This window comes from Leopardus geoffroyi, chromosome A1 (genome assembly GCF_018350155.1).
Source record: "Leopardus geoffroyi isolate Oge1 chromosome A1, O.geoffroyi_Oge1_pat1.0, whole genome shotgun sequence".
Classification (NCBI taxonomy): domain Eukaryota; kingdom Metazoa; phylum Chordata; class Mammalia; order Carnivora; family Felidae; genus Leopardus; species Leopardus geoffroyi.
The window spans coordinates 21,667,105-21,685,355 of NC_059326.1; the positions used below are offsets into that span (position 1 = coordinate 21,667,105).

The window sequence follows — 18,251 nt, forward strand, 5'->3', positions numbered from 1 at the left end:
GAGAGAATCCCAAGCAGGCTCCATGCTCAGCACAGAGCCACAACCCTGGGATCAAGACTTGAGCCAAATTAAGAGTCAGATGCTCAACCAACTGAGCCACCTAAATCTGCCCCTAAATCTGTGTTCTTTCTAAGGCACTGCTGTCCCATAGAACTTTCTGTGATGATGTTCTATATCTCTGTGGTCCAATGTGACAGCCACATTGTGGCTATTGAGCGTTTGAAGTGAGACTAGTGTAACTGAGGAAATCAATTTTTTATTTTATTTAATTTTAATTAAAACTAAACTTTATTTATTTATTTTAAAGGTTTATTTATTTGTTTTGAGAGAGTGTGTGTGCAAGCGGAGGAGGGGCAGAGAGAGTGAGGGAGACAGAGAATCCCAAGCAGGCTCTTCTCAGCATGGAGCCTGATGCAGGGCTCATTCCCATGACGGCAAGATCACCACCTGAGCTGATATCAAGAGCCGACCGCTTAATCTACTGAGCTACCCAGGTATGCCTAAAATTAAACTTTAGTAGCCACATGTAGTGGCTGCACCAGGCATCACATTGTCTGGTCTATAAACACTCGAACTACTGTGATCTCATGTGTAGTCCATTTAGATATCAAAGAGATCAAATGTAAAGATGTAGTTGGAGAAAAAAAAAATGTCATGGAAATCAAAGTCATTTATTATTATTATTTAAAAATTTTTTATTTGGGTAGATTTGACCAAAGCAAAGTCACTTAAATTGCAGAATTCAAAGGGATGTGGACCTCAAAGTTAAATGACTCATAAAATTTAGGTAGGAAAAACTTCTTTTGGAAAATTTCTATTGTGCTCACTTCAGCAGCACATATACCAAAATTGGAAAATTTCTATTGTACGTTTTACTTGGTGATTATTAATATATTGGCAATGTTGATTATAAGGGGCAGAGCAATTTGAAAAAGGGAAAAATTTGTTCCTGGAACTGTACTCTTACTGCAAGATTCAGTTCTCTAGGCATTTTCCAAAATAGGGAATCACAAATTCCCTGAGTAGCAGGGACACAGGAGTATGTTTATAATCAAACTAATTAACAAAACTGTTTTGATTTCTACTTTCAGGTATCTCCTGCCTCCAGTCATCTGGTTTTTCATAAATGGCTTTAGAGCTGAATATTTACAAACTGGAGTCTTTAATGTTCAATATTCATAAACAGCCTATGCCTCCAACAAACAGTGATATGAAAACAAAACATAAATGCCTACTTAATAGAACTCTAGATGATAGCCCTTCCTTGTCTGACCTCTGGATTTATGGTTCGTCAGGCTAGGCTGTCTCCCAGACCGGCTAATTTGACTGTAAAGTCTCTTTTCAGTAGAGACCAGTTTTCTTGCACTAGTTTAATTCTTTCTTAGTCGCCAGTCTACCTAGACTTTTCTTCTTTCTCTTTCAATTGATTACAACTTCACTGTCCTGTGGAAATCTCTTTGTTTACTGCTGTGGAAATCCAGGGGGGGCCAGAACCGGGAACATGGCTCTCAGCAACGCTGGGTCCTGCAGCAGACGGGTAAACTGACCAGACCTTGCAGATGCCCTAACCTGAGGTTGGAACTACTCCTGCCCCCATCTCTCTGTGTGCCTACCCTCAGAAAAACAGATTACAAATGTGGGCACCAGAATCAGATAGCCTGGACCCGATCTCCTCCTGGCCAAGCAAGAGTTACTTAACATTTTTTGGCCTCACACTCTTCATCTATAAAACAGGATAAAAATAGTTTCTATCTGATAATAGTGTTGTGAGAATTAAATGAAAATAATCTGAGTATGGGCTTAGCATGGTTCCTGGAACATGTGTCCACTCAATGATTATTGATTGTTATAATTATTGGTTATCATTATTCTTTAATGACCATAATCCCCTTCCTTAAGGTAACGTGACTTTTTTATAACATGAAGAAATACACTCTTCAGTTTTATTACACCAAAGGTTTTATGGATTCCCCTCTAGTTGGTCAGTTTCATGTTTTTTCTCTACTCAAGTTTACGTGTTTTTTCATCCATCCAACCTTCATTGAAGCCCCATAATGTGCCAGGTACCATCTTAGAGATGGGGACAGAATGTTGAGGGAGACACATTTCCTCCAGGTGCTCGTGTTTACTGGAGAAGATAACATAGAAGCAGATCCCAAATGTGGTATTCATTCAAAGAAGTCACTTTCCAGTAAGTATTGTTTTATCAAAACAACTTCCAGCAGGGATTGGCGCAATTGTTCTTTGTTTTCTGGTGGAGGGAGGGGCTGATGGATGTTAATAATAGGCCAGATATGCCAGAAGTTCCATCCACTGGAGTTCCAGTGGTTTAATAAAGTCATTCATACCCTGACGTGAATGAACTATTTCTTATCTGAGATGATAACTGAGAAAGTGAAAATTGTGGCTCGGGGGTGATTTGGTGGCCTAAAGCATTTGAGAGAGAGCAGAGCTGGTGTGCTGAGCAGAGTGGGAGCCTCCAGAAAATCAGAAAGCCTATGAAGAACTGGCTACCCATGGAAAAAGTCAGAACACTCAGCTCCTAGTCCCTCTGCCAATTATGATTATTTACTATCTCTGGATTTCTCATTTGTGAAATAATGAGAAATAGAAATGATGCTGCTAGGCTGGATAGACGATCTCACAGACTCAGAACTATGCCTGTACGAGGACCCTAGAGATAATCCAGTCCAACCTGTTTCTTTTTTTAATTTTTTAAAAGTTTATTTATTTATTTTGAGAGAGTGCCCAAGTGGGGAAGGAGGAGAGAAAGAGAGAGACAGAGAGAGAGAGAGAGAGGGAGGGAGGGAGAGAGAGAAAGGGCATGCATGTGTGACAGGGGAAGAGAGAATCCCCTCCCACCATCAGTGCAGAGCCAGACATAGGGCTCAAACTCAGGAACCTTGAGGTCATCACCTGAGCCGAAATCAAGAGTAAGATGCTTAACTGGTTGAGCCATCCAGGTGCCCCCAATCTGCTTCTCTTACAGGTAAAGAACTTGTGACTTAAGAGACATCAAATAACTTGCTCAAGGACACACAGCTTGTTATTTAGAGAATCAGCAAGTCATTAAACTTCCGAGACAGTGCTCATCTCTAGGGTATCATTTGGTTCTATAGGTAGGATACTGTAAACTTATAACTAAGGGCCAGGATCATGACCTTGAGACATGATGAGGTACTTACGTATATTCTGAATCGTTGAGTTACGCTTTTTATAATTACCATATGCTCACTACAATGTTAACATTAAGTTTATTTTATTCTGATGATTTGAGAATGATATTGGAAGTATAGTGTGTCTGTCTTAGGCCTATGGGCCCATTACTATAAAATGAAGTCACTACATTTTCACGTATGAGTGCTCACTCGCCAGACACCAGCCCCCCTCTAGTTGTCCCCGGTTGTTTCTGAGAGTTTCTCAAGTTCTTCCTCTCTGACTTCTCAATGTACTGCCACAGTGCTGTGTCTGCTGCTACTGACTTTTGAACCAGAGCCTCAGGCTCCACCTGCCCCAGAAAGAGACGGAGATGATCATTTCAACCATGCAGTGTTCTCAGGGGGATTAGAGATGATTTATGAACATGCCTAGCATGCAGTAGGTGTTCAGTAAATGTAAACTCTTGTTATTATTTTAGATTTCACTACCACCAGAGTTTTCAAGACCACTGCTAGATGGTTGGGTTGATGAATTTCAATGTCATTTTCTTCAATTTTCTGTATTTGCTCTTTGCTTTAGGTGCTCTTACAGAGTAGTGAAATAGTCACGTGATTATGAGGGAAGGAAGGAGATCATTCACTCATTCATTTACTCGTTTAAAAACATGCATGAAATTCAGTTATTCTAGGCTGGGGGACACAGATATGTACAAGCTATTTCAAGGGTTTACAGGTGATTGAGAGAGATAAGACTCTACACAAATCACAGCAATGCAAAATGGCCGGTAAATTCTTCTTTCAGAGAGGAAGATATCACTCCTGGCTGGAAAGATAGTAACAACTAACATTAATGTAACAATTTTAAAGCACTTCCACATGCATTTTAGAACTTGATTCTCACAAAAACCCTGTGATTCAGAACCCTCATTTGCAGATGAGAAGACAGTTCAGGGAAAATAGAGTGACTTACCTATGCTTGCTCTGGTACGAAGTCAGCCCTAGGGTCTGACTGTTCAGATTCTGAAGATCCCTCCACTGTATCATCCTAGGAAAGCTTCACGGAGAAGGTGACTTTGTGGACTGCGTATTTAAAGGCGGAACAATTTTGACAGGTGGAGACAAGGCGAGGGCTTTCTAGGTTAAATCAAACAGCACAGATATGAAGGCGGGAAAGGTTGAGACATACTTTGGAAAGTGTGAGTAGAATATGTTAGCTGAACCATTAGCTATTTGTAGGGGAGTCAGAGATTTAAAAAACAAAAAGTGCACTGCACTGTGGCTGGATGACACAATCTGAATCAGCAGACTGAGGAGTTTAGAAATGATTTGACAGAAGTGATGGAGGGGAAGCAGTGTGCTGAATACAGAAAGAATTAAGAAGATCTGGAGAGGTGAGTCAGATTATTGTGGAGAGGATGGAGGGGGCAGGGGGCCAATTAGGAGGCGTTAAGGTAGGCTTATGGGAGGCAAGGCAAGAAGAGCCAGATCCAAGAAGCATTGACTAGTGTATTAACATGATGACTAGGTGTGGGAGTTGAGAGAGACGCAGGGAGGAAAGATGCCTCTTAGCTTTGAATGGAGTCCCTGGAAGAAGGTGATGCCTATATCAGTGGTGGCGTATTTGCAGAAGGAGCTGACTTAGAAGGGAAAACCATGAGCTCCCTTTCGGATTAGCTGTGCTTGTGTTGCAGTCTGTGTATCGCCACCTGACTGTCCACTGAGAAGGTGGGTGGTGAGTCAGAGGAAGAAGGAGAGTGTGAGTGACCACCCAGGCAGAGGGCTCTTCCTTCCTGAGTCTGCTTTGCTCCCCCCCCCCCCCATTGCGTCTGATGACAACAATGCCTGCTATGTGGTAAACACTCAAAATACCTTTGGAAAAGAAAATCATTTAAAAGAAGACTTGTCGGGCGCCTGGGTGGCGCAGTCGGTTAAGCGTCCGACTTCAGCCAGGTCACGATCTCGCGGTCCGTGAGTTCGAGCCCCGCGTCAGGCTCTGGGCTGATGGCTCAGAGCCTGGAGCCTGTTTCCGATTCTGTGTCTCCCTCTCTCTCTCCGCCCCTCCCCCGTTCATTCTCTCTCTCTCTCTCTCTCTCTCTCTCTCTCTCTGTCCCAAAAAAAATAAATAAACGTTGAAAAAAAAATAGAAAAAAAAAATAAAAGAAGACTTGTCAGGAAAAGTTTTAGGGCAAAGGAGAAAACTAGAGTGAAGGAAAAGAGGAGACAGTGCTAGCGATGGGAAGCACCAAATTTGAGTCACTGGCTCTAGTAATTTCCCAGAGATTAAGTGCTCCAAGGCCTGGTGGGAGCTGTAAGTGGTAGACACCTGGTGGAATTAAGAATATGGAGAGATTCTGGGGCCAGAGTATTGATGTTTAAGTTGCTACGGGTAATGGCAAAGAGTAAAAATGACTTAGACCCAGGCAAGAGAGGCCCCTGCTCTGGACTCTGTCTTTTAGAGGACCTCACTCTGGCTCTCTTCTGCACCCCTCCCTGCACTACCTCGTCCATGGGGCCAAGGGGTCATGCTCACTGGAACCTGTGCTTCTAGATCCAGCCCTGGGTAACAGGTCCCTGGGATTCCCTGCTCAAATGGCCAAACCTGCTTCCAGGGCCTCCCCAGGCCTCTATCCTGGGTCTGCCTTCATGTGGCTACACAATGCCACTACTTTGCACACTCCAGGCCTAAGCAATAGCCAAGGGCCATCTCTCTAGGTAGGTAGGGGGATGTAAATAAAGCTTTGGGGGTGAGTGGCAGAACTTGAACTTTGTGGGTAGGGGTATGCACAAATGTTCTTAAGGTCTACTCCAGTGTAGGATGGAACCAGGACATGGAAAAGAAGGGAAACAAAAATTGGGTGGGGGGCTGGCTTCCAGCCCGCCTTGCACCACCACATTCTGAAGCAGAAGTCCAAGAAGTCGAGAAATTTAAGTTTAAACTTTAAATTCAGGCTTCTAGGTTGTAAAGAAAGTGCACATGTCAATATCAAGTGTTAGAATATATTTTATTTTATTTAGATATGTGATATACAGACCTCCATTTGTGATCCTACCCTCATATGTTAGGAGTCTTCAGAATCCGCAGGTTATAAAGATCTCTCTGCTGTGAGCCTTCAGCTTCCTTCCCCTTTCTTGACAACCACCACACTTTTTGGGTGAAAACTTGTTTTATTGTCCATCTCCTCTGATAGACATGAAGCTGTGTAGAGGCAGGAACCAGGCTGTCTTGTTTACAAATATATCCTAGTGTTAGTGCAATGACTGACACATAGTATGTGCTCATGACCCATGTTTAAAATTCTAAAATGATGAAAGATTAGGGCGCCTGGGTGGCTCAGTTGGTTAAGCATCTGACTTCGGCTCAGGTCACGATCCTATAGTTTGTGAGTTCGAGCCCCGTTTCGGGCTCTGTGCTGACAACTTAGAGCCTGAAGCCTGCTTCAGATTCTGTATCTCCCTCTCTCTCTGCCCCTCCCCTGCTCACACTCTGCTTCTCTCTCTCTCAAAAATAAATAAACATTTAGGAAAAATAAAATGATGAAAGACTTACACACTTAATGACAGCAAGTAGGGTGAAGAGAAATGGTGGAAGGGGGTAAAGTTATCTTTAAAGAAAATGTCTTGATAAATCATAATAGAAATAGAATGGCAGTCTAGATGTTTCTCTTCCAGTACGGGAGTCTGGCAAGCACACACATCTATTGCCTTAAGAACTAGAGTTGAAGTAGTTTTTTCATTCTAAATTTTAGGTGTTTGTTGTTGTTTCCCTTCGATGAGTAGTTGCATTAGGATCAGATACTATAAAGTGAGGGCCTGGAATTCTCAAGTGATTGATTCACTGAAGTACATTTAAAAATACAAATTAAAGGGGCGCCTGGGTGGCTCAGTCGGTTAAGCGTCTGACTTCGGCTCAAGTCATGTTCTCTCAGTTCATGAGTTCCAGCCCGGCATCGGGCTCTGTGCTGACAGCTCAGAGCCCGGAGCCCGCTTCAGATTCTGTGTCTCCCTCCCTCTCTGCCCCTCCCCCCTTCACGCTCTGTCTCTCTCTCAAAAATAAATAAACATTAAAAAAAATACAATTTGACATTTAAAAACGAAGGAAAAAACACAGCCTTCTAGTTTTCCTTGAAAAACTGAAGCTTTGGCAAGATTGGCCCACAGTGGTCTGAAGCCTTTAAATGGGCCTGTGCTTATCAACGGGCCACATCCCACCACTCAAAGCTCAAATGCCACGGACATTGTAAGGCTTCTGAATTCATGACCTCTGGACCATGGGATCTTTAAGGCCTTTATACTTTCAAAAAAGTCTTTTAATTTCTTTAGGGTTATATATCTACCAACCTTTGAATGACCTTAGTGTCATTTGAATTGTACTATAATATCATATATCTGCTTATATCTGCCATTGATTCTGAAACGGATTAATTCACATACAATCAGAGAAACCCAACTGCTCCAGAAAGCAACTTTCTGTTAGAGTTATTGTACAAATTTCCTTTAATCATTCCTCCGATGACGCTAAGGGGAGATGCTAGCTTGAAGGAGAGTCTGCAGATCAGAATTTGACGGCTCCCTGAGAGCTGAGAAGATTGTGTGTGGCGGTGGAACAAGAGGTGCTGGGGACACGGAAATGCACAAGTGCCAGAGTGAAGGTTGCAGAACTGGGCTTGGGAGGATGATGAAGAAACCGAAAGACGACGCTAAAGTGCTAATTTGTTCAAGTATTTATTGAGTATTCACGACGTGTCAAGCCCTGTTTTGAAGCGAGGAATTCAGCAGTAAACCAACAAAAGTCCCTGCTCTCATTGAGCTTAATTCCAGTGCGGTAAGCCAGGTAGCACACACGTAAACACATACATCCCATATGTATGTTTCGGATGGAAATAACTGCTATTTATAAAACCAAAGCAGAGCAAAGGGGCAGCAAATGAGAGTGGCTGCTCTTCCAGGAGACCCAGAAGAATCAAGGAAGCGAAGCACAAACCATCGATCGGTTTCTAATTTCCTAGGCTGCTGAGTGCGAGGTGCACCTCCCAGGAAACCCCGCCCCCTCCCTCCCATAGGGCGCAAGGTGGCATCTCCTGGCGAGCTCCTCCCACTTGCCCGCCCAGAGGCGGCCTTGGGGGCGGAGCATCACGCCCAGGCGCAAGGAGCGCGCTGCACCGAAAGCCGCGCGGATAGGGTTCCCGGCATTCATCCCGTTCTGTCAAGGCCAGAAGAATTACCCCCGCTCTACCTGGCATGCTGGGAACTGTAGTTTCCGCCCGCAGCCCGGCGTGTCGGAGGAAGTAAAAGCCGTTCAAACGGCTCCATTGCTGGCACATGACTTGCATCCTCGAGGGGCTGTGGGGAGGCCTTGCTGGGGGTAGGGGCGGGGATCATCCCCAGAACGGTCCGGCAAGCGTCCAGGCTGGTGGCCGCCCCGGTCACGTGACCCCAGCTTGCCGGGCGCGCGCGACTCCTCACCGCCATTCCCTCCCCGCCCCGCCCGGCAGTCGGCCTGCGCCTCCCCCGGCGCTGCTGCCACCTCGCGCTCGGAGGCGTCACGGAACGTGCTCTCCTCTCCCCCTCCCCCTCCCATCCCCTCCCGCCCTCCCCCACCTCCCCCTCCCGCGCCGAGACTCGCCGCCGCCGCCGCAGCCGCAGGAGTAGCCGCCGCCGGAGCCGCGCGCAGCCATGGCCGAGAACCCGGGCTTGGAGAACCACCGCATCAAGAGCTTTAAGAACAAGGGCCGCGATGTGGAAGTGAGTGTGCTTCCGCGGTCTGGGCCCTCCCGGCTCACCCGGCTGGCCGCGCCGGCCCCTCGGCGGCGGGGAGGGGCGGGGGGCCGGCGCCGGGCTGGTTCTCGCCGGCTCGCGGTGGGTCGGAGTTGGCCGCCGCCTCTAGTCACCGCGGCCCCGGCTGGGCGGAGCGGGCGACGGGACCGCGGGCCGGGCTGCACCCGCCCTCTGGAGCTGCCGGCGCGGGCACCGGGAAATGCCGGGGTTTTCGGCCCCGTCACGCGGGCGCGGCCTGCTGTCGGCGAGGAAGGGATGTGGAGCTGAGGCGGGGTCCGCGGGCCGGCGCCTCGCGGGCCGGGGATGCTGCCACCCTGGTCCGTCGACCGCACCGCGGAGGGGGCGGCCGCGACTCGCGCCGGCTGCCCGTGCAGCCTCCCTCCCGGCACGGCCCCCTCGGTGCCTCCCGCGCTGCCGCACATGGAGCCGGCGCTGTGCCGGTCCCCGCGCATATCTTGTGCGAGCGGGGCCCAGGCGGGCGGTGGCGGCCCGCAGAGGGGGGTGGGGACCAGCCGGGTAACTGACTTGTTTGAGGGTGGTGGATGGGGGAGGGTAGGATGCGCCAGGACCATTTTCTCATATTCCAGTGCTGTCCTTTGGACCGGTCGTGCTGAGCTGTTCTAGCTCATACTCCTCTTACTGCTGGCATTTGGAGCAAGCTGGAGGTGGACAATAGTTTACCATCTATTGTGTTGAGGCTTTGGAAGAGACGTTGTTTCGACCTCCGCTCACAGGACCTGTTTTCTTAGCCTTTCTTGTAGTGGGATTGTGCATAGGATAATAATTTCTTTGACATGCTTTACAGAAATAAATCGGATACATAGGTTCATACGGCCTTGTATATCTCTCTTGCTTCAAGCTGGTAGAATTTCCAAGTGGTTGCAAAACTGTAAACATCGTGGTCACTTAGTTCGTTGCTACACAGCATGTTGCCATTGTCTCATTAAGGTGACATTAGCAGGTACTATTTGCAAACTCGGCTTACTGAGGCAGCGCTAGAGGTCTCTCTGCAGCTACTGAAAGCATTGTAGTATACTGCACAAACTTCCCTGGAACTCTGACCTCTGGATTTGTTAGGGAGAACGTGGTTTTAAGTCCACAGCCTCCTTTTCTAATACTAGGGGACATGATTCGCAGTTTTGTAATTCTTGATAAAGGGCCAAGGTGAGGAAGATGTGCGCATTTTATCCTGTCTTAGAGAACGTGGTGGGGAAACATTCAGCGTTCTGTTTTGTAGAGAAACACAAAACTCAGGCCGTTTTTCAGAGCTACAAAATTAAAACTAACTGGAACAAACCTAAGGAAATTCTGTGGAGTTCCCGTTTGAATAAGACAAATAAAGGTCATCTATCTCTACCCTGGTCATGGTTAAATTTCTTCTGTGGGAAATACTTGTAAGCAAAAGTGAAACTTAGGAATAGCAACAAGAAATTTGGAACTGCCTCCTTAATTGGTCCACTTGATGATAGGAGTTAATTTTGAACTTTTTCCATCTTTCTTGAAGCTTACCACTATTATAAAGCAAAACTTACTAGTTTGAAAAATGACCATGTTGTTTGTACAGAAGAACTAACAACATTGTTTCTTCTCTTGGATATTGGTGCAGGTTTTTGTTTTCTTTTTTGCCTATATTATTATCTGGGAACTCAGTGCTACCTAGTAAGGACTCCTGCACATAATAGGTGCACAGTAAATATTTGCTGATCATCGGAATGTAATTAGTGATTTCCAGATGCATGAAAAAGAGGCATGGTTGCTCAGCCTTCAGCCTGAAAATATTGGTCACAATATTACCTTTCCCAGGATACGTTAGAGTAACTAAGGCATGACATAGCAGACATTCAAATGATAGGTCTATGCGGCAGACACTATACTGGCAGCTTCATGACACTTAATTCCTTATAACGACATATGAACTAGTTATAGCATTATCCCCACTTTACAGGAGGAAAGTACTTTAGATGAGGAAATATGAGAGTGCTTACGTAGCATGTACAAGGTCACAAAGTGGGTATGAGCACTCCTTCACTAATTGTTGGATGTCTGACAATGTTAGATCTTGGGTATACAAAAAAGAATAAAATTTAGTCTGTACCTCAAGGAGTTTACAGTTCAGTGGGAATAATGGTAAAGTAAACTGATGATTACAATGCAGTACATCAATAAGTATATTTTGAGAAAATTCTAACTTGAGGCTGAGCAGTCAAGGGAGATGTTATGGTTGATTCATAGTGGATGAATTGGAGTAAACTAATCCTGAAAGATGAAGGAAAGTTGGCCTGGCAAAATGCAGGAAGAGGGAGGGCAAAACGAAGGGGCTTTGTAGGCTTGTGGGAGGAATAGTTGAACAGTAGTTGAAGAGTCCTGACAGAGTGCAGAATTGCTGGGGATGTGACTGAAGGGTAAACTGATCAGGGATCAAACCTGGGAAGTGCCTTTGTTGTGGACTTAGGTACAACCAAGACTAGATGCTGGTTCTAATTTAGTTTTATCCATTAGAAACTGTGTTAAATCAGAAACTTACACTACAACTTAGCTTTGTGACTGAGTAGTTGTGATTATCAGGCTGTTTCAAAACAGTGAGATGCACTCTGATGTGATATTCCTACCTTTTCACATATAGGATAGATGAAAGATAAAACTTTGTAAAGTGTACAACCAGCTGATACACAAATAAGATGCTAGGTACAAGTACAAAATACATCTTTTCTAAGGGAGTAAGTTATACCTGTTCCACTAACAGGAAGTTGTGAGTGGGGAGAGGGCTGAGGAGGAGAGCAATTTCATAGCCATTCAGTCGGGAATGGCTTTACAGAAAAGAGGTTGGTGGATTTTATAGGAAGTATGTGCTGAACTTGAACAGGGAGCAAAAGAAATTAGTGAATAAAGACCCAGAGCGATTAGATTAGGGAGCGAAGAGGTGAGACTTCCAGATGGCCCATGGTGGTCTGACACTATATTTGCGGCAAAGAGTTACTTGGACAGTTCCTGATAGAGAGATCTGAAGGAGTTTATTCCAGGATAAAGTGAGAAGGTACAACATGATTAGAGCAGTGGAATAAGATGACTGGCAGTAATATTTAGAATTAGTTCTGGAGGAATAATGCTCTTATCCTGTATGTCAAGAGGAATTTTCAAAAAAAAATCAAGATTGGCAGGGGCGCCTGCGTGGCTCAGTTGGTTAAGCGTCTGACTTCGGCTCAGGTCATGATCTCACGGTCCATGAGTTCAAGCCCCTCACCCGGCTCTGTGCTGACAGCTCAGAGTCTGGTGCCTGTTTCAGATTCTGTGTCTCCCTCTCTGTTTGACCCTCCCCTGTTCATGCTCTGTCTCTCTCTGTCTCAAAAATAAATAAAGGTTAAAAAAATTTAAAAAAATAAATTAAAAAAAAATCAAGATTGGGGATGGAATGAGGATTTGAACTTCCTCCTCCTGTTCCTTTCTCTTCCTCTTCTTTTTTTTTTTTTTTTTTTTCAACGTTTATTTATTTTTGGGACAGAGAGAGACAGAGCATGAACGGGGGAGGGGCAGAGAGAGAGGGAGACACAGAATCGGAAACAGGCTCCAGGCTCTGAGCCATCAGCCCAGAGCCTGACGCGGGGCTCGAACTCCCGGACCGCGAGATCGTGACCTGGCTGAAGTCGGACGCTTAACCGACTGCGCCACCCAGGCGCCCCTCTCTTCCTCTTCTGTGGAAAGCTCATAGTGGAGAAAGGGAGTGAAAGTTATCTTGAGGTCTACAGATACAGATAGGGGAGGAGTAATTATTCCAGATAGCAGTTTGGAGCTTGGGTAGGGGGAATGGATTTCGTAGCTAAAACTAGGGAGTACATTGTGAAAAGTTTCCTGTGAAAAGGAAACTTAATTTATCTTCATTTGGTCCGGAATGGGTGTTGTTGTTGCTGTTTTTTTAAATTGTTAATGTTTACTTTTGAGAGAGAGAGAGACAGAGCATGAGCAGGGAAGGGGCAGAGAGTGAGGGAGACACAGAATCTGAAGCAGGTGAGCTGTCAGCACAGAGCCTGATGCGGGGCTGGGACTCACCAACCGTGAGATTATGACCCGAGCCAAAATCAGATGCCCAACCGACTGAGCCATCCAGGCGCCCCTGGAATGGGTATTTTAATACCAGACCTTTTTATAGAAGACATTGTTCTTAGGCTTTTTTTCCCTTTTAAAAAAGTATTTAAAACTTTTCAAATATACTTACAGAAAAGTGCATGAAATGGAAACGTTCCATTTAATGAGTACTTACAAATCAAACACTCTGGTAAATGCCACTCAAGCCAACTTTGCTTTTTCTTGCTCCTGTATACCTCAAGAATGTAATATTTTTATCAGTAACAATAACTAATAACAATTATTTTTAAAATCTTAACACTTACTGTTTGCAGTTTACCTGTACCAAGTATTTTGTATGGATTAGTTTTCACAACGATCCAGTGAAGTATATACTATTATTATCCATATTTACTGCTGAGGAAACTTGAGACTACGATTCGTAAGTAACTAGCCCTAAGTCATCAGGGGTGGCAGGACCTGGACTTACAGTGAAGCAGATGACATGAAAGCCAGAACTCTTGCTCACCGTACTGTCTTCCCACTGCAAGGAGCCTCAGACCTGAATTGTAGGAAATAACCTCTGAAAGTTAATTAATGAGGAAAATATTTAAGAAATCTTGGCTATATCCTAGAAATTCCTGATTTGGTATTTTAAAACATTGCTAATAAAAACTTTTGATATCTATCATTTAATTTATTTGCTTTTTTTTTTCTTTGTACTCTTGCAAAGTTTCCTTATTAGTGAGGAACTAGTTAGTCGGTTTCACCAAAAAATAACCCATATCCTTGGACTTAACACTTAAAACTTATGTTTAAGTTTCTAATACTGAGGGTAATATATATTTTCTCATCTGCCAATTTGACCAGCATTACCAAACTCACTTCTGTCTCTCTGGAGCCTCTGTTGGTAAGTGCTACTACCGAATTGCTCAAGCTTAAAATCTCCTGGACTCCCTTCTTTTCCCTTTTCCTATTAGTCAGTTATCTGAAGAGCCCTCCTATTTTTGCCTTTGATGCCAACCTTACTACAGCTGCCCTAGTTTGGGCCACTGTTACTCTCACCTGTGTAAGTATGATCGTGCACCTGGTTTCCCTGTCACCAATATCTTCCCTTCCCATTGTATCTTGTGAGTCGGTCTTTCTGAAATCCTTTTGTGTTACTTTCTTGGTAAGATCATTGCCATTGCCTTCAGGATAAAATTAAAAGTCCTTAAGATGCCACACATAGTTCCTTAGGTCTCTTTTGTGCCAGCTGTGATCACATGTTTGAGATGGTGGAGTGACCAGTGTGATTTCTTCTCCATGCCTTTGCACAGGTTATTCTCTTCTGTACATACCTTCTTTTGCTGTTTACTGGGGCTCACTCTGGCAAACTCTTTCCTCACTCAGACTCCTTTCTATATATCTCTGGAACACCAAGATTGTAATTCTGCCGCACATGTCATCCTACTTCAAAAAAAACCTTTCAGAAGTTCTCCATAGGGCCTTTCCTGACTCACCAACAACATGGTAAGTACTATCAGTCCCTAGGGTTTTTCTTCTCTCTAATGCTTTCCTAAGTGAATTTTCCTTTACCTCTTTGGGTTAAATTGCTGTGGCTACAACAAGTTCTCTGCATGTGGGCTCTGTAAGCCCACTGAAGGTAAAGACCTTGGGCTGTGAGTTGTCACGTAGTGACCAGTATATAAAATTTAAGGAATATTCTGAGAAGAGAGACTAGATAGCATATCTGAAAAACCTCTATATTTGGGAGTGAAACTAACAATATTATCCTAAGATGCCAATATTCCTTCTGGTGTTGACACCATGGCATTGATACTGTTGCCTAGCCCTCCTTTGCCAGCCTCTTCTGTTATAATGTATTTCTGCAACATGAACTAATTCATACTTGAATGCTAAAGAAGAATGATGTTAGTTAATGCAGAATTCATGTTGGTTCATATTTGATTTCGGAGTTGATTTTTCACCAGCATGTTAACTGTTTCACGCTCCCAAGTAACAGCAATTGAACGTAAACACGTGAAGTACAGACACAGTTGAACACAGCAAGTCGGAGAGTATGCACATTGCCCCTTCCCCCATATTCTGCCTCTAGACTCCATAGGTTAACGATGTTCTGTCTTAAGGTGCTTATTGCCCTACCCTTCTTGATGTAGTTCCCTCTTTTTTCTTAATTTTACAGAACATGAAGTTTTTCAGGACTCGACATATCATAGAGCAGATAGGTTATACTTCTCTTTTCTTGAATTCACTAACGGGGTGTACAGTCTCCCCTTGTCCTTCTGCCTCAATGATTACTCCTTTTTGGTTGATTTTGCCAACTCTTCTTCCTACCTATTGACTGTAGGCACGTCTTGGGATTTTGTCTGTGACTCTCTTCTCTATTGACTGCTTTTCTTGCCCACATCAAGCATCTCCCTTAGTTTTAACTATCACTTCAGTGTGGGGGACTTAAATCTGTCTTAGGCATCTGCTGGAAATTAATCACATGAGCATCACATCAGCTTCTTAAGCTCAAAGTGTTTAAAGCTATGTTCTGCCTTTTTTTTCTTTTCTCTGTTTATGGCATCATCACCCTCACTGTGACCTGAACTTGAAACTTGAGAGGCTTCTTGGACTCCTTCCTCATCTTCCACATTCAGTCAGATGCCAGTCATGTAGCTTGAATCTCTGTGCTGTTTCTGGATTTTGGCCCTGCCTCTGTATTCACTGCCTCCAGCCGACTTTAAGCCTTAATACTTATCATCTGGCAATTTAAGAATTGCCCCCAAAGTGATTGATGTTCTTTCTCCAGTTCATGAGATCTTTCAGTGAGTCTCATACCTGATTATTTTTTCCAGGTTCAGCTTTTCCTTCCTCTCTCCTTCCCTGCCCCTTCAAGCTCTAGCAACACTGAGCGTCTTATATGCTTATACATAATCTGGAATCCCGCCCTCCCCTGCTTGCCAATGCTATTTCTATTCTCAGGGCTATCCTGCTGACTGGAATATCCTTCCCTGCCTCCTGTTGCCTGACTAATTCCTACCCCTCTTTAAATGCTCAACTCTGGGTTTAGCTCTTATCAGAAATCTTCTGAATCTCCCCCATCTTCCCAGGTTGAGTTAGGTACCATTCTTCACTCCTGAATATATCTTTCTCATATGCAGTTATGGTTAATATATTTCAATTATGTTTTATCTCTTTCTCCAACTAGATCGTGAGCTTTTTGAGCACATAGACTGTATATTTCCTTTGCCTACATCTTAGTGCAGTGGCTGGAGCAAAGTAAGCACTAAAACATTTCTTGAATGAATGTATCCATACTAGGTACTGCGAACACAATAATTTTCTTAAAATACATTTTTGAACTGAAACTTTTATTTTTTATTTTTTATTTTTTTATTTTTATTTTATTTTTTTTTTTCAACGTTTATTTATTTTTGGGACAGAGAGAGACAGAGCATGAACGGGGGAGGGGCAGAGAGAGAGGGAGACACAGAATCGGAAACAGGCTCCAGGCTCTGAGCCATCAGCCCAGAGCCCGACGCGGGGCTCGAACTCACGGACCGCGAGATCGTGACCTGGCTGAAGTCGGACGCTTAACTGACGGCGCCACCCAGGCGCCCCTTATTATTTTTTTTAATGTTTATTTCTGAGAGAGACAAAGCGTGAGCAGGCAAGGGGCAGAGAGAGAGACACACACAGAATCCAAAACAGGCTCCAGGCTCTGAGCTGTCGGCACAGAGCCCTATGTGAGGCTTGAACTCATGAACCACGGGATCATGACCTGAGTCGAAGTCAGATGCTCAACCGACTGAGCCACCCAGGCGCCCCTGAACTGAAACTTTTAATCTTTTGTGCCTTTTCCTGTTGCTTTCTAAATCAAGTTCAAACTTTTTATTATGATAGGTAAAGTGTTGGGAGATTGAGAGACCTGCCTAGTTAAATAATTTTTAAATTTTTCTTACTTTAATTATAGAAATGTTCTTTTTTTAATAATTAAAAAAAAATTTTTTTTTAACGTTTGTTCATTTTTGAGAGACAGAGCACGAGTGGGGGAGGGGAAGAGAGAGAGAGGGAGACACAGAATCCGAAGCACGCTCCAGGCTCTGAGCTGTCAGCACAGAGCCCGATGCAGGGCTTGAACCCACAAACCTTGAGATCATGACCTGAGCCAAAGTTGGACGCTTAACCAACTGAGCCACCCAGGTGCCCCAGAAGTGTTCTAATAGTTAGGAAAGTGGAGAGAATAGTATAATTAATCCCATATGCACATCACTTAGATTTAATAAGTCACAGTTTGCTGTCTTTGTTTCATCTTTTTCCTCTATGTGTATAATAGACACCATGACATTTTACTCCTAAAGACTTAAGGCTACTTCTCTAAAAAATAATGTATTCTTACATAAACACTGTATCACCCTGACATATTAACATCTAATCTAGTCCACATTTAAATTTCCCTAGTTGTCCCTGATTTTTTTTTTTTTTTTTTTAAACATTTGGTCATTTGGTCAGGATTAAACAAGATCAGATCATATTTGGTTATGTTTCTTAAATCTCCTTCAATCTACAATAGGCTTCTCCCACCATTTTTTTATAGTAAATAAACATAACATAAAATTTATTATTTTAACTACTTTAAGTGTATAGTTCTGTGACATTAAGTACATTCACATTGTTGTGTAATAATCATCACTGCCCTATATCCAGAACTTTTCATCTTTTGTAACTGAAACTCTGTACCTATTAAATAATAATTTTGCATTCCCTCTTTCTCCAGCCCCTGGCAACCTTCCTTATATTGTCTTTCTTTATGAATTTGACTACTCTAGGAAGCTCGTATAAGTAGAATCATACAATATCTGTCTGGCTTATTTGACTGGCTCATTTCTCTCAGCATAATGTCTTCGAAGCGCATCTGTGTTGTAGCATGTGTCACAATTTTGTTTCTTTTTATGGCTGAATAATATTCCGTTGTATGCAGGTACCATATTTTGTCCATTCACCCATTGATGAATGGTGGCTTCTACTTTTTGGCTGTTGTCCCCCACCATTTTATAAATGCTGTTAATTTGTTGAAGAAATCAGGTCAGTTTTCTTGTATTAAGTTGAACCACATGAAATTTTCATTTGGGAGGTTCAAAGTATGAGCCAAGTATCAGCAATTACATATGGTTCAGCCTAATAAAATGTCCTAATTACTGGATTTGTCTGTTTCTTTGTGGTGTTGCTTAACTTGTTCCTCCTATTTCTTGCCACCGTCTGGATTTTCTG

General features: G+C 43.7%; 1 protein-coding gene across 1 annotated transcript in view; it reads left to right on the forward strand.

The window, feature by feature from the left end:
• Positions 1 to 8,305: 8,305 nt before the first annotated feature.
• The window catches only part of KPNA3 (karyopherin subunit alpha 3), a 102,634-nt gene continuing 92,688 nt past the window's right edge, over positions 8,306 to 18,251 (forward strand). The window contains exon 1 of the mRNA XM_045475428.1: positions 8,306 to 8,900. Within this exon, the coding sequence (XP_045331384.1) occupies positions 8,832 to 8,900 (69 nt within the window). The 5' untranslated portion in view covers positions 8,306 to 8,831. The remainder of the gene's footprint in view (positions 8,901 to 18,251) is intronic.